Source organism: Erithacus rubecula (genome assembly GCF_903797595.1).
Source record: "Erithacus rubecula genome assembly, chromosome: 10".
Lineage (NCBI taxonomy): Eukaryota > Metazoa > Chordata > Aves > Passeriformes > Muscicapidae > Erithacus > Erithacus rubecula.
In genome coordinates, this window is record NC_136662.1 from 4,076,758 (window position 1) to 4,093,425 (window position 16,668).

Sequence of the window (16,668 nt, forward strand, 5' to 3'; positions counted from 1 at the left end):
GCTTGCCTTCCATTTCCAAGGTGTGTGGGCTGTAAGCCCCACTTGTGGATCCTTCTGCCTCAGGCACATCTCCTAGTGTGAATAATGTCTCTGTAGTGTTTTGTTTGAGAGATCCCAAAGGCATCTCTCTCTGCATTTAATTTTCTGTCTTCTTCCAGACTTCCCTCTGTAGTGTTTTTTCTGCAAAGCCCATGCTCTGGCACCACTACAGGTTTCTCTGTGCTGGAACACCCTTGCCAAAATAAAAATGTGGGTGGTGACCTGGTCCCTCAGACAACCCATCCCCCAAGAAATAAGCTCGTGGAAGAGGAGTCATCTTAAGCACAGTTTATTGTTTGCCATGGGCTGGGGTCCTCCCTTCCTTGGGTGAAAGAGCAGCCTCTCACCCAACCCTCAAAATCAAAGGCATTGTCTTTTGAGTAATATTCATTCAGTTATAGGGAGTGTGTTTATGTTTCTCATGTTAAAAAAAAGGGGAGGGAAAAAAAAAAAAAAAAAAAAGGGAATCTGAGGTTACTGTTTTGCTGGAAAAATATCAAGACTTGATTGGCAATATCCCACTAAACCACAAGTTTGTAGGAGAGAAAACAAACTCATTGGATTTTCCAAACTATGCCTATGTGCTTTATGAAAATGTGTCCCATATAGGTCACTTATGCTCTTATGATAGCTGTGGCAAGTGTACATATAATTGAAACACAGAAATACTACCCCATGCTGCTCAGTGAATGAAGGAGAAACAAATCTTTATTATTCCTGGGTTCACAGAATATATAGGAGCGCTATTGTCTCTTTTTTAAAAAAAAAAAAATTATTTATTTTTTCAGGTTTTTTTTTTTCTTTTAGGGCCGGTTTTAGCTTTCAGATGTATTTTATTGTCTGTGGGAACATGTGTTTTACAGACCTGTCATGTGAAAACCATTAGCAAGAGGAACTGGAGGAATAACAATGAGCCACGTAACCGTGGTGTGTCTACTCCTGAGTTCAACCCTGTGCCACCACTCCAGGCACTCAGAAAACCCAGGAAAACCCAGAGCTTCTGCCCTGCCCTTTCTCCTGGGGAAACCTAAGGATTCTTTAAGTAACTCATTAAAATGGGATTGCTGGCATCAGGGGAAGGCTTCTGGGGCCAAGCTGGCAGAACAGTGAAATGGTGGGATGAAGATGAACTGGATTCACAGGAGATGTCCGAATTTATTTACCAAATCCGAGCTGGGCAGGCAGTTCTGAACTCGCTGGTTCACACGTGTGGTGGAAACTGCCCCGCCTTGCCAAGCACTCACAATTGGCAATTAACCCATTCCCAGAGTTTTTCAGGGGATCTGAAAGCAGTGGCCTAGACCACTATTGTGTACCTAAAAACTTTACTTCAGTATGTGCTCTCCCTGCTCACAGGTGATGGAGTTTGTTCCTAAGACTAACAAAACCCTGTACTAATCCTGGCTTAGGGAAAGCCATTAACATCCAGGAGAGTGAGCCAAAGCGGATTGCGCAAAGTGAAATCCAGAGAGTGGTTGATGAGAAAACACAGGGAACATTATTTTGGTGACATTTCTGAACAGCATGGATGGTGCCCTTGCTAATCACATCTAGCAGGTGGTGCTCACTACAAATGTCCTGTGGATAACTCTGGGTCAGGCCCAACAGAGCTTCATTTTTTATTTATTATTTTTGTTCATTTTAGAAGGGAAAACCCTCTGATGTCTTTGACTGCTAGCTGTGTAAACAAACCCACAGATACTTAAGCAAGTTAGTGGTCTGCAAGTATTCCCTAATGCCTTCTGTAGGATCTGGGTGTGAGACCTGTTGTCTTGGCCCAAGGACAGCTGGAACCACTGTGCATTTGTTTTTCCCCTTACCTGGGTTTCACTCTGCAAGTGGGAGGAGGGTTTCCTGTACCTTGTGGCTTGTGATTTACTCTGAGCATGGGTTTCAGGGAATTTGGGGCTTGGTTTTGTGGGGATGTAGTGCTCCTCTTGATGAGCAAAGATGGGTGGGGAAACTGAGGCAGAGGGAAGGAGGGTGCCCTGCCCAAGGTGACATTGTGGCTGGGAAACACCATTCTGTGTTTGAGACAGTGCTGTATTTGTCTGAAAAACTTTAAAAAAACACAGAGTTACAGACATGCCACCATTTCTGGGTGTCCCCTCCATTCTGTGTGTCCTGACCCATGCTGTTGAGCAGATCTGCTCCCTGGCTGGTGCAGAGATCCAGCCAAGCTGTACAGACACAGCAATCCTGCACAGAGATAGTATTTAATGCCCAGATTTCACGTGGATTTATTGTGACTGAAGGTGAACAGTCTCTGCTGGGAGTTCATCCTGGATGCTCTGGTCTTTGCATGGATGGTGTCCCACAGCTGCTTTCAGCACCAGTAGGTGCAAACACTGGCAGAAAACTGTCAACACACCCTGTAAATACACAGAGGAGTGAGCCAAGGAAGGCTCCAGAGGCAGGGAAGTGATGGGGATGGAGGGTACTGGGCTGGCCAGGTAGGAGAGATGTCAGATCTTTGATACTGGATCCTGCCCTGTTTGTTTGCACAGCTCTGGGCTGCTCTGCCCAGAGCACTCAAAGAGCACCAGGTCCTCCCCAGAGGAAAGTGCCAGATTGGTTTTCATGGCCTTTTGCAGAGGGATTGCTCCAGGGGTCTGTTCCTGTAAGTTAATATTTGCAGTGCACAGGGCTTAACTGGAACCAGGCTGAGCAGACATCTGATAACCATAACAGAGGAGATGCTTTTCCCCTGCAAGACCAGCTTGGAAAAACAAATCCCAATGCTATTCTCCTTGGAAAGATAACAGTATGGAAAGAAAAGCATCAGGCACTGTGATGTGTGGTTTGCAAGGGCTTTTCTAGTTGGATTTTGGGGGTTTTTTTTTGTGAGCTGCTTGTTTTTGCCCGTATTGCTGATGGGTTTGGTTGTTTTCTCCCCTTCTTTGTAGCCGGGTTGCCCTTCCTCATCATCGAGACAAGCACAATCCAGCCCTACCAGAGGGGCTTCTACTGCGACGACGACAGCATCAGGTACCCGCAGAAGAACGTGGAGACCATCAACGATGCAGTGCTGTGTGCTGCAGGCATCCTCATCGCCATCCTCGCGGTGAGTGCCACCTCCACAGCCTCCTCCGGGGGGTTTTTTGCATCTTTTTGTCCTGCTAATGCTGCCACTGTATCTGTCAGGCTGCAGACTGTTTGGCTTTTGTAAGCGTGGAGTTGCAAACATTTACAAATGAAAGGTTGTAATGAGAGGAGTGAGATTACTATTGAAGCCTGTAAACAGGCCCAAAGGTGTTTGGGCAAGTCTGTGAGATTCACAAGAACTTTTTCACCCTCCAGTAAGAGTTCAGAGTAGAGGTAAAAACACTTGAGTGTCAGTAAAGACTTGGCATGGTTTGTCCCTATTCAAATAACTCGTGGTATTTGCCTATTTTATGAGGTTTAAAAAACAAAGAAAGGATACATCTTTCAGCTAACCAGTGCCTGGAAAATTTAACAGGTTAGTATTAGGTTTTTAAGAGATTGCATATTATAGTCGTTTTTAAGACAGTTAAAACCTTCCATGGGGAGCATATTCCCAGAGTCCTCCCTGTAAAACGTAGTTAATGTCCCACCTTCCCAATCCCTCTTCATTTTCCTTCTGCCAACTTTTCCAGAGCTGTGCTAGGCATGGCAAGAGCTTTATTTGTCAGCCAAAAAGCTGAACTCAGCCCATGAGTTGAGCCTCCTGATACCCATGTGTGCCTGGTTTGGGGCAGAAGACAAGCTGTCTCCTGGTTGTTGCTTAAACACTTCCAGCTAAGATGAAATTCCCCTGTGAAAAGTACCTACATTTTCCTTCTCACCTGCTGCCAGAGCAGCTCAGGTGCTTTCCCAGAGGTGCCACCTTCCTCTTGCTCCTTCAGCTGGGAGGGATGGAGATGGTGAGGTCAGGAGCACTTGTTCCCCTTTCAGCTTTCCTCACAGATGGAATCTCATGGGCAGTAGGTATTTTAGGGTGGCACAGTGCCTGCTTTGGTGATACCCCATCCTCATCCTTGCTCCTTTGTGCTGTGAATATCTCCATCATTCCCTGACCACATAAACACACTCAGCAAAGCCAGTCCCCAAAATTACCTGTCCCTCTGCCCTCTCCCTCCACAACACAAACCCAAAAGGTGCCAGGCTCCCAATTCTATAAACACAGAATTTCACCCTGCAGGTGAATGACCCCTGAGTGTGGAAAAGCCATAAAAATGAAATGGAAAAGCCTCTCATTTTCACATTACTGCCAGAGCTATTGGCATGCCAGCTCCATGCAGAGTGTGCTTCTGATCCCTAATGAGGCAGTGGCAAACACAGGAGCTGGAACACAGACTGGAAACATAATCAGCTGCCTGTGTGATCCATCAACTCTCTACCACGAAATAGCAGGTCAATTAAAAGAGAAAGAAAATCTCCAAAAGAATTGGATGTTTCTGCCCTGGTTTCACTGTGCCCACAACAAATGTAACTTAATAAGGTAAATTCAAAAGCTCAGTTATTTGCTGGTGAGTGACACAAATGGCTAACGAGGAACTGAAGCAACAGATTTCTTTGCTATGGCAGACAGCATGGAAAATTCAAGTCAGCCTGACCTCCTTTTTCAGATGTAACCCAGATACCAGAATTACTGTAGCATAATAGGAATTCCTTCCAAATCCACAAAGCACTGACTGCACTCCTTTCCCTCACATCCTTTGCCTGTGGAAGGCAGGGCAGTGGCTGTGAGCACTTCCAGGGAGCTGGCTTTTGGCATGGAGCAGCCAAAATTTCACACCCTCCCTTTACATGGTGTCACAGGCAGTCTAGCCTGGGGTAAAAAGGTCCAGGTCATGTTTTAAGTGGCCTGAGGACACCCAGAGAGTTTGTTAAGTAAACGGGCAGAGGCCAGACTTTTGCTTCCAGCAGGATGGGAGAGGATATGCATTTGGTTTTAATAGCTGTGTATTTACTGACTTGAGGCAGATTTCCATGCAGATGACACTGGAGAGGCTGGTGCCCCTGGGCTGTGCACTCTCACCTCTCTCCTGGCTGCTTTTCATGCTAGGAGGTGGTTGATGTGATGTTGGTGGTCCCTTGGATGGCCAGGGGAAGGTGACACTCCTCTTCCTGAGCCTTGTAGGGGTGCCATGTCCCCACACCTGATAAGTCTTGAAGGGCTGTGAAAACATTGCTAATAAAACTAATTTGCTAGGTGGTCTGAGTTACACACCTGGATTAGCTGGCTGTTTTACAGTTGAAGGTGATACTCTGCAATGTGATTAGCACAGAGAATGTTACACCAAAAGCAAGTGGCTAGAAAAGCTCTTAAAGTAATTACAGGCTAATTGGATTGCTGGTGGTGCCTTATAATAACAATAAAACAGACTTGATAGCTGAAAGTCTGCAAAAGCATTCACAGACAGAGAAGTTTGATGTTGGCTTCTCTCTATCGACCAACTTCTTGAAATATGTGTGCCAGGGAATTGTGCCCATCACCTGGGAATGGCACATGTCCCATGTGGATGGCTTTTCAGGAGTGCAAGGCATGAGAAGAGCTTGGTGTCTTTTAAACTCATTTTCTTTCCAGGATGTCCTTCCAGTCTGTGCACATCTGTGATGCATTAGTTTTTCACCGTCCTGCTTTATCTGGGACAGCACTGCCAAAAAACCAAGTTTACCCAATTTTTAACTTCTCATTAAGTTGATCCATGGCTTTCACTAACTGGAGAGGGTTCCTGGGTACCCAGCAGCATTTTAGTGAGGGAAAGAAGGCTCCAATTTACAATCTGCTACATGTGTGCAATTACCCAGACCACCAACGGTGAGAGAAAAATATTAATCCCCAGACTATTGTTGGTCCCTGGTTAAAATGGTCACATGCCTTTCCCCAGGCCAGGAGCCTCAGGTTTGCATGGATCTGTTTGTGAGTTTGCAGTAATGGCACATCTCCCAGAATCAGATATCATCCATAATTTCTATGGTCTTCTTTCTGTGAGAGCCATGAGTTTTGAGCCTCAGAGCTCCCCTTTTTGTGAATTTAGGCTTTTGGGAGTGGACCTGCCCTTGTGTCCATCCAGGACAACCTCCCTCTGCAGACCTCACACCAGTAGATTTCCTGGCTGGCAGCTTATGCTGGAAAGTGGTTCAAAATGGAGATAAACCATGGTCTTGGGAGACTGTGAGGATTCAAATGATGCAGCTCCCTGAACAAGCCTTGGTCACTACAAGATTTCCAAGAGGAAATCTCATCTGTGACGTGCAAACCCCAAACGGTGGTGCAGCCACTCCAAGAATTTCTGTGCATGGTAGCAGAGCCTGCTATAGCTTGGCATTTATTTTCTGTTATTACAGTTGTATCTCTCTTTGATAAAGCCTGCTTAGCTGCAAGTTCAGCTGCCTTAGGTCAACCTTTGTTTTTTCAAGCCCTGGTACGAGTGAGTTCAAACAATGATACAGCTTCAACTCTTCTTAGTCTAATTGCCATGCTTTTCCAGTTTATTAGTTTCCAAAGGTTGTGCCAAGCTTTTAAAAAAAGGTAGGCAGGGGAGCCTCGTCTCCTGCTTATGGCTGGCAGGCTGCCATGCTGGGAGGAATATTGCTGGCTGCTCCAGAAAGGGATTAACATGAAGGCATTTCTCCTGACAGTTAATTTTACATATCACAGTCCCCGTGACTACAGAGAGGCAGGGAACAAGGGGGCATCCAAAAAAAGAACCCAAAAACCTCTGCCTCAATTTATTACTCAGGTATAAAAACATTTAGAGTAATGAATGAAATCCTAAAGCTGTAAATCTGGAGCTTAAAATGTAGGTGTGTAGCGTGAAGGAGAACAATTTAAATCTTTGGCTCTTTGGGAGAGGTGAGACATTTGGACTTCATTTCACAGCCTAATTTTCATTAACCTGCCTTTTAAGAGTCATGACTGTGAGAAGTTGGATCCTCTACTCCCTGACAGTGATTTATGGCGATTTTGTCAAACCTCAGCACCCCTGACACAAGAAAAACATAATCTGCTGGCATGTGATAGCAAGACCCCTTGAAATGCCCCAGAATAGCTGCACTTTTTTTTGAGACCCTGAGAGGTCTGAATTGGGTCTGCTGGCAGCAAGTTTTAGGCCAAAATCTGAAAAATTTGGGGCTTTCTGTTTCTTCCCTTGTTGTGTTAATGGTTTTAAAAGAGGAAGATAAGCAGGCTGTGGGTTTATTTTCCTCCAAAATCAGTTTGATAAGAGGGTAGTGGGTCTGGCCTCTCTTTCCCAACACACACTAACTCTTTATCTGGTTCATGTCCATTTTCTTTTCCCACTACACTGTGGTGTTATTTCACTTGTGTAAAGATACACCAGCGTGCTAACCCAAAACTTTTGTTTTATTTATTGCACTTTTCCATAACCAACATTCCAAGCACTGATCGGGGGAGAGGGAGAGGACGGAGAGACGCTGTGCCATGGCTTCTCCTTCCTCACTAGAGCAGCAAATTCCTGTTTTGAGATCCCAGAGCTGTCTCAGCCCCACCCTGGTGCTGCATTTTCCCTGCTCTCTGACCTCCACGCTGTGCTTCCCTCGCAGATCATAACGGGAGAGCTCTACCGCATCCACTACCTGAAGGAGAAATCCCGCTCCTTCATCCAGAACCCCTACGTGGCAGCTCTCTACAAGCAAGTGGGCTGCTTTGTTTTTGGCTGTGCCATCAGCCAGTCCTTCACAGACATTGCCAAAGTGTCCGTCGGGCGCTTGCGGCCGCATTTCCTGGCCGTTTGTGACTTGGATTTCTCCACCATCAACTGCGCCAAGGGAGTTTACATCCAGAACTACACCTGCAGGGGAAGTGACAGCAGGGTGCAGGAAGCCAGGTGAGAGCACTAAAGCCAAGGGTGGCTGCAGCTAAATGTGTCTCAGCAATAGAGGATTCCAATCTGGAACTGAGAGTGGGGTTTGTTTGGATATTAGGGTGAAATTCTTTCCTGGGAGGGTGGTGAGGCACTGGGACAGATTGCCCAGAGAAGCTGTGGATGCAAGTGTCCAAAACCTTCTTAAATGGAAATCTAAACCTAACCTGGTCTAGTGAAAGCTGTCCCTACCCATAGCAGGGGGCTGGAATATGTAAGTCTTTGATGTCCCTTGCAGCACAAACCATTCTAGAATTTTATGAAATGCTGCTTTTTCTGCGAAGGCCATAAATCCATTTTCCAGTGAGCAGCAGTTTCCCTTGGGAAGTGTGGCACTCAGCTGAACAATATTTCTTTTCCTTTCTCTTCACTCCTACACTATTGTTTCCCTGAGCTGCTGCTCTGTGTGGGAATTCACCCCCAGAACTGAGCTCATGGTGAGCAGCAGAGCTTCTCCCAGGAAAGGCTCCAGCACACAGGCAGGGCTGCCAGTGCCTCCCCTTGGAGCTCTATCACATCCATCCCATGCCCCATTTTTGACTTTTCCAGGGGCACATTCCTCATGCTGCAATCAAGCAGCTGGAGAAGTCTCTCTCCTCATCTCTTCAGGGTTTCCCGGTTATTTGAGGCGAGATGATGAGTTATTGGGTTATCCTGGAAACAACTGCTGTCCCATGAGCAGGCCAGGAAGGGACAAACAATGCAAGCATCCTGTCCATCCGTTCCCTTTCTGCCTCCCCAGCAAGCAGGGCAGAGAGCAGGGGTTTCATAACCCAGAGAGCTGGGGGTTGTGAGTGCTCTGCCACCCTCAGATGCCACAGGCAAATCATCATAGCACAGGGAGAATTATAATATTGGGGATTATGCTGTCTGCTTCTGAGCACTTGCTTTGTTTTGCAGGAAATCCTTCTTCTCTGGGCATGCATCCTTCTCCCTGTACACCATGCTGTATTTGGTGGTAAGTGACTTCCCTGAGCTGAGTGATCCCCTGTGCCCCTGTCCCACATTCCATAGCAGTAATGGCAGGATGAGTGTTGGGTGTGGGAAATTGGTTGAAATTTCAAAATTTCAGAAAGAAATTTGGAAAAATAAGAGTGTGAGGTGGGGAGGATCCACTCTCAGCTGCTATGGTGTTATTTAGGATAGAGACTCCTGAGATGACAGCTAAGCTTTGGGATGAGGCCAAGGTGGCAATTAAATCCAAATCCTGCTGAATTTGTGGACAGCCTGTGCAATTTCGTTCGCCCCACATTGTGGTTTCCACTGAGGAGAGTTTGGGGTGAGCCAAAAGGTGCCATGGATGGAGGGGGAGGATGTGCTGCTGTGTCAGGAGGTGATGCCTGGTTCCAAAATGTGCCAGAGGAGCAGGTGGAGCAGCCTGTGCCCGCCTGGATCTGGAGGGCAGGGCTGGGACTGGTTTTCCTTTGTCAGTGAGGAATGGCTCTGCCCTTCCTGCACTGGGCTGGGGCCAGGCTGGCTGCCAAGGTGCTTCCTGCAGAGCCCACAGGGGCTGGACACACACACACTCCCTTCTGGGGGGGCTCAGAGGGGTTTGGGTCTGGTTTTCCTTTTTTATAAGTTATTTATTTCATCAAAAATCAAATTCCGTGCTGCTTTTAAGATTTGTGTTCCTCCTCCATCCCTGGTAATCTCAGATTTGCAAGCAGAGGAACAGCACTGCACTGATAAAAACATGAAACATGAGCTTTTATCTGTGAGCAGTGCTCCCCCATCCCTTACCCTCTGGAAAGATAAGTGACCACTGCTCCCTCCTGCCTTTTCAGCCTTGGATCCCCCTCCCTGTCAGCAACTCCTATAACTGAGCTTTCCAGGCAGTTGTGGGCAGCATATTAAATTCTTTCTTTGTTTTCCCTCTTTATTTTGTTCTTGGAAAACATTTGAACGCTTTGGCCATTTCCTCCCAGCCCTATTACAATGAAGAGCTGCCTTGGTGATGCTTCAGAGGAGGCTCAGCCCATCATAAAACTGTCTGAGCTGGGTTTGGAAGCCATCGCTCACACAGGCAGTCATTTATTTCTGGGGGCAGCCAGATAAGTCAGCCCTGAGATATTTTCATCTGGGAACAGCAAGGAACTGCTAGTCCCTGTTAAGCTACCAGGGCTTGACTCATTTTTTGCATGTTGCTGGAAATGTTTTTTTTTTTTCTCCATGTGTTTTTCTGAAAATCCATCTCTTGTGGAGCAGGTGAGAAACAAATGGGAATACAGAGCTTGGGGGACTGGTGGCAGAGACCCCAAAACTGCAGGGTGTGTTCCAAGTCCCCACAGGATGTACAGAAAACCTGCATGGCTCATTCTCCATTGCTGCTTTGCACCACTGCCTTCTGCCTGATATCCTTTTTAACTTTGCAACAGGCTTTGGAAGTGGTGTTTAACTCAGAGATGCCTCTGGTCTCTCTTTGCTGCCCTTCCCTGTCCCCATATGGGAACACTTGACTCAGCACTCACCAGATTTGCCCCACAACCTCTGCTCCACTTACCTCTCTCTATGGAAGAGAAAATCCCTTTAAAATTATTTTATTTTTAATTTTTACCTGTGATTTGGCTGGTAACAGACTCTGTCTGACCAGCTGTCCAGTTGCTTTGTGCCTCAAGAAGTCAGGAAAAATTACATCAAGTAATTGGTGGTAAACTGAAGGGAGAAAAAGACAACTTGAGACAAGACAGGTGAGGCAACAATCTTAAGGCTCTCTTCCACCTAAATGATTCTGTGATTCCAGCTTGTCTAGCAGCACTCCAGCTCCCTAGTCACTGCCAGAGCCTGACAGAGAAATCTCACAGAAAAAGGGAGGCAGAAAATCTGACACATTGGAGAGGCTGATAATATAAAAAAATAATTACAAGAAAAAAGAGATCATAGTGAGCCAGAGGGATTTTATTTGATGCAAGATACACTCTACTGTCTTGCCCACCTCAGTGAATGAGTTGGGATTTTGAAAGCCTGGTTAGAAAAGTGGCATCCACCATTGCAGTGCTTGCAGGAGGTGTGTTTGATGGATTTAATCAAGGAATCAGGATAAAGGGGTGCTCCCCTGTTCCTGGCAAGTGAGGGCTGTGCTGCAGCAGGTTGCTGCCTGCACTTTGGATACCAGGAGCTTGTGCAGAGTTGGGGCTGTGTCCTGCAGGGGCCTGGCAGATCAGCCCTGTCCCCAGCAGGTTCCTGACTGAACAATACTTCATATTTCAAGGATAAGTCACTTCCCGTCTTTCCTGGCATTCCCTGGCTTCACCCTCAGAGCCCATTCTGAATTCAGATGTTTTCAAGTTTGCCTCACCTGGTGGAGAAGGGTGCCAGAAAATTCCAGTCAGGCTATTAAAAGACCCATGGATTCCCACACATCCCACAGGGCTCTGCCTGCAGCGTGGGGCTGGATTTGCTCAGATATTTGGTGAGCAGAGGATGAGTGACCACAGCTTCCCCATTTCCTGGCACAGCCCTGGGCTGTCCATGGGCTCCTAGATGGAAAACACTGGTGGATGCCAAGCCCTGGAGGGCTTTGAGGGAAAAGTCCCAGGGAAAGGCACTTGCAACACAGTAAAATCCCCTGAGATTTAGCTCTAAATGCTGAGACTTCAGGGCTAAGTTTCTCGCAGCCTTCTTGTCACCAGGAATACTCAATTAACATCAGGCCTTTGTATAAAAAATTTAAAAGGGGAAATAACTCTTGGGTAATCCTCTTTGTCCTAATTTTCCTTGCTTTGTTACTCCTTGGCTGGGTGAGCTGTAATACATATTTATAGCAGGCTGAGCAAAGAGGAGGTATGGAACAGCTTATTCCATGCAGCCCCAAGGAGCTGCATCTCTTTGTTTTGTTCCTGTGGATGTGGAGGAGTCTTTGCAGGGAGCAATAGATGCTTTCCACTCCCCTCAAGCATGTGAAACCATAATGCTGATCTGTTTGCAGCATGACTGAAGTCATACAAAGAGTGCAGAAAGGCTAAATTTAAATATCAGAAAAGCTGAATTAATATCCCTCAGCAATGTTGGCTGATTCTGGGTAAAATGCAAGCAGACCTTGTGTATTTAATATGTGTCAGTGGGTGAAGCAGAAGACTTCAGAGTGGGTTGTGGTGTGTTCTACTGATGCTGCTGGGTTTATGTGTCAGGGGAGTGTGAGGGTTCTCCCTGGAGCTGAAGGGTGGAGAAGGTGCCTGGTACAGCTGAGCAGTGATGTGCCTTTGTGGAGGAACCTCAGTGATGGTTGGTGGACTTGGAGTTGAGTTTAGTGGTGACCTAAGGAAAGATTAAAATGGAATTACATCAGAGCACAAGGCTGAGCTGTGAGCTGAGCTGCTGGGGATATTTCTGATGGGGTGAGAGGATGCTGTGCACTCAGCAAAGGTAGGGAGGAGGCAAACAGCACGTGCTGAGAGGTCTCTGCCCATCTCCTGTCCTTCCCTTCTGGCCAGCTTGGTGCTAAAAGGCAAATTGTGCATTCCCCAGCCTGCAGCTGGCTTTGTCCAGCCAGGGCAGTGAGTTGGAGTGGGATGGCTGAAGAGAGTGCTGGAACACTTTGGGTAGCAGTCTGCTCACAGATGGGGCTGGAGAAGGAGGTCACTTGGGGTCAGGCAGCCAGGAACAAGCCCAGCTGTTTCCCAGAAGGAAATTTTAGGTGTGACTAAGGCCTGTGGCTGGGGAGAGTGTGAAGGGGTTTTTGGGATTTCCAGGAGACTGGGGGTGATGCTCTGAGCCCTGCCAGCCTCTGAGCAAGCCCAGGAGCTGTGTGTGGCTGTGGGACTCTGGAAGTCCCCTGGCACAGGAGGAGTGGTGTGATGTCCCTCAAGCCATCTGCTTTGTGGTAACTCAGCCTCTGCCAGGGAATGGGAACTCCAGTCACTCCCACCCTGTGGGATCCTGTTTCACCCATCCTTGCTCCCGTTGGTGCTCCTGGTTTGTGCTGCCCTGTGATGATCTGTGGTGGAAATAACCCCTGGTTGTGGTCTTGCTCTTCCACCCCCTCCTGGGAAGGGCTCCATTCCAGCTCCACATTCCCATCCAAATCTGTCAGGCTGTAGCAGGCAGTGTTTCAGATTCACTCCCAGGACCAAAAAAAACCCCAAAAAACAACAAAAACACCTTCATAAGCAGATTTTCAGATAAATTTCCAGGAACTTCATATTTCTTGGTGATAGCACTAATTTCTGCTTTGGGGAAAATTCTGATCCTTTCAGCCCCTAAATTCTACTTCCACTTTTTGACCTTGTCTTCTTTCATACTGAGGGCAGAGGCAAAGTTTGGAGCACCCCAAGTCTTACCTTGAAAGTATTTAGGGGATCCTGGTGTTTGAGAGCAGCTTTTGTAACACTGCATGTTCATAAAATAAATATGAGGAGTGCTGTTATCCTCTTTTTTTGTCCTTATGAATGAGGAATGAAGAGCAATTTTTCCATGGCCTTTATTGTGGCAGTAAAAGGAACTCATCTGAGCTCCTCACACTGGTGTTGCAGTGCCTGTGGAACACATGTTCAGGTGGGTTTTAGTCCTCCAAGATACAGGTGTGGGTGTGAGTTGGGTGCTGGGGACTTGGGGGACACCCAGCACACCCCCTCTGGTGCCACACTGCTTTTTGCTCCTTTTCCAGGGCTGAAAATTGCACATGAGGGACACAGTTCAGCCCCAGAAGTACCTGATTTATTGTGGCTTCAAACTTGCTGTTTGCTTTTTATTGCTAATTTTTAGCTGATGCTTTGCACCCTCACCTCTAGATATCTTAATTTTTAGTCCAGGCTTGTGGGATGGAAAGATTGGAGATGTCCAGATTGTGCAAAAGTGGCAAATATTAGATTATACAGCAGCAAATTTCCTTCTTAGGGGCTTTGATAGGACAAAAAGATTAAAATAAGACATCAAGTTTCAAGTCTTCCTGGTAGAACTGAGGATGATGGTTTATAATCTTGGAGCTATTTTTGCTCTGCAGCAGCACACTGGAACCTGAGTTTTGCACTGTCACCTGGGCTGAGTTGAGGCTCTTGGACATGAAAATAGACCCATGGAGTGGTTTGGGATGGAAGGGACTGTGGTGGGGGGTGTGGAATGTGCTCCATGGGGTCATGGCTCTGTTCCCAGGCTTGGGCTGGTGTGCAGAGATATTCCCCAGAATCACCATGTGCATTAGCCAGCACTGAGCTGGTTTGGTGCTGCTCCCTTCCATGTTAATTGGCTAACAATCTGGATAATTTGGAGCATCTGCTCCATTCAGATGATGTGATGTTTCGTTTCTTCTGAAGAGCCCAGTGTGTGTTCTTTCCAAAAAGGGAAATACAGTGTTTATGCAACAGCCAAACATACTAAATTGGCCAAAATGATGCTTCCCCCTTATCAGCTTCCCAATTAGTTCTGCCTTTATAGGTCATTTTATGCTTTTATGTTGCCATTAGGTTATTTGTGGTTTCAGGGAACCCAGTGAGACCTTCATTCCCTTTCATATCAAGGCAGTGCAAGCTGCTCTGGGTGTGTAAAAGGGATCATAAGCAGGGAGCAAACCCCTCTGATGCAGCAGAGCCCCTGGAGGGACACTGGCTCTGACTCCAGGGCTCCATTGGGAGCAGAACAGAGCAGAGCTGCTGGCTGAGCCCACGGGCAGCAGGGCTGGGCTGCAGGAGCTGAGCTCCCCAAGCCTGCAGGCTGCTGTGGTGTCCCTCCCTTCCCACAGCCTCCCTCCCTGCACTCACCCAGGGCAGGAGCTGCTGTTTTCCTGCCCTCTCTTCCCTCCCAGCTTCCCGTTTCCCACAGGAGCCGGCGTGCGGCGGAAACGCGCCGAGATAGTCACGGCAGGGCTGGACATCACCCCAGCCTCCCTCCTCCTGGTGGGCTGGGCAGGGCTTTGCCTGCCATTCCCACCCTGGGAGGGCATTCCCAGGCTGTGCAGTGGGGCAGCTGCTCTCTGTTTGCCTCAAACCCCCGGGCTCAGGCTGGGAAACACGATGGGCGTGTTGGAGGGTGGCATTGTGCATGTTGTTGGTGGTTATTGCTGTGTCTGGGAATTGTCAGGATGGCTCTGAAGGTTTAGCATGCTGCATTGACTCTTCTTTTTCCTCTGAGGGATGGTATGAGTCCTAAATATCCCAGATTTGGCACTTGGGTTTTGTTTTGTGCATTAATAATGCCTGGGAGGGATTTCTTTACTGGGATGCAGTGTTGTGTGGAGGCTGAAGCAGAGCTGGGGTGCAGGGGGGTCCCAGTCCCCTGGTCCTGGCTCACTGAGGAAAGGCTGTGCCCATCCACCTCTGTCCTCATCCCCTGCATGGATTAAAAATCCCTCCAGAAGCCACACAGGTGCAAAGAGCATCCTTTTTGTCAACTCCCCCTCCCTGAGCCACATCCACCCCACCAGACCCGATTCTTCTTTGTCGAATTCAGACAAATTAACACAACTCTCGCTGTTTGTCTTGTTTGTCTGTCGCCCTCTCTTTGCCCAGTTCTACCTGCAGGCCAGATTCACATGGAGGGGAGCCCGTCTGCTCCGTCCCCTGCTGCAGTTCACCCTCATCATGATGGCGTTTTACACGGGGCTGTCGCGCGTCTCCGACCACAAGCACCACCCCAGTGACGTGCTGGCAGGCTTTGCACAGGGAGCCCTGGTGGCTTACTGCGTGGTGAGTGGGGCAGGTGGCCAGCAGAAGGGCTGGGGAGCTCCTGTGGGAAGGGCAGTGCCTTTGGAAGCCAGCAAAGTTCAGCTCAAGGGGTGCCCTGTGACAGTGGGGGTGTGGTGGGAGGCACTGTGCTCCCAAAGTTTGGTCCAGCTCAGGGCACTGGGAAGGTGTTCAGTCAAGGTGTTTCACTTTGGTTTCTCCAGCTCTTGTCAATGTTTTCCACCAGGAGTTTAGCAGAGAGTCTGGGGTGTTTGGGATTATGGCTGTTCCACACACAATCCATCAAAAAACTGATGAAGATGGCTGATGGATTTTCACAGAGCAGAAGGGTTCCTGAGAAAATGGCCAGCAAAAGCTGTACACAGCTCTTCAGCTGCTGGGCTGGTTCTTGTGCCACCTGCTCTCCAAAGGGTGACCTGGTTGCACAGCCCTGTAACTCAAAGTGACACATGAAGGTGCTTTAAGTTGGCAGGATGGGGGGCACAAGGTCAGGCAGCTGCCTCAGACAGACACAAGGGAGCTGAGAACTGGTGATTTGTCTGTGTGAACTCCTCAGAGCAAGATTTTAACAGCTCACCACTTTTTGTGGGGGTTTTTGTTCGGTTTTTTTTTTTCAGTGTGTTTCTTTTTTTTTAACTTTCTAAAAGTAAATCAGCCTTGGGAATAAGTGGTTAAATTCACCAATATTAAATTTTGCTGGGAGAGAAAAAATAGGCTATTTATGTGCTTCCCACTCGTTGATAATATTCCAGAGCCAAAACAAAAATGCCATTGTTGGGAAGCTTTTATGGAGCATTACTAACTCTGTGGGTTCTGCCATTGCCTGGTGCCCATGTGCCACTCTGGCAGCTCCAAGGGGGAGGTGGGAGAAGAGTGTGTCAATGAAGTGCCTCCTTTTTGGGAGATGGCAGCAAAGGACAAGAGGAAGAGTCATCCCAAAACACCCTAGAGTTTGCACTGAAGGAGCAGTTTAGCAGCTTTTTGCTGAAATTGCTGGTGTGTCCTGGGGATTCTTGCCCAGCTCTCCTGCACAGGCTGTGTTGAAACAGAGGGAGGGACCTGGAGACTCATCACCTCTAACCCTGGGTGCTCCCAGCCACCCCTTCCCCCAGCAAAGCCTTCAGGGTCCACCCTGGTGATAGTCAAGGGCTGTAAAAACACCC

At 47.8% G+C, this 16,668-nt stretch overlaps 1 protein-coding gene across 1 annotated transcript in view; it reads left to right on the top strand.

Annotated features, from left to right (window-relative positions):
* Positions 1-16,668, top strand: part of PLPP3 (phospholipid phosphatase 3) — a 39,125-nt gene that overhangs the window by 19,348 nt on the left and 3,109 nt on the right. Inside the window, exons 2-5 of the mRNA XM_079313886.1 lie at positions 2,946-3,103; positions 7,573-7,856; positions 8,793-8,850; positions 15,332-15,508. Coding sequence (XP_079170012.1) covers positions 2,946-3,103; positions 7,573-7,856; positions 8,793-8,850; positions 15,332-15,508 — 677 coding nt within the window. The remainder of the gene's footprint in view (positions 1-2,945; positions 3,104-7,572; positions 7,857-8,792; positions 8,851-15,331; positions 15,509-16,668) is intronic.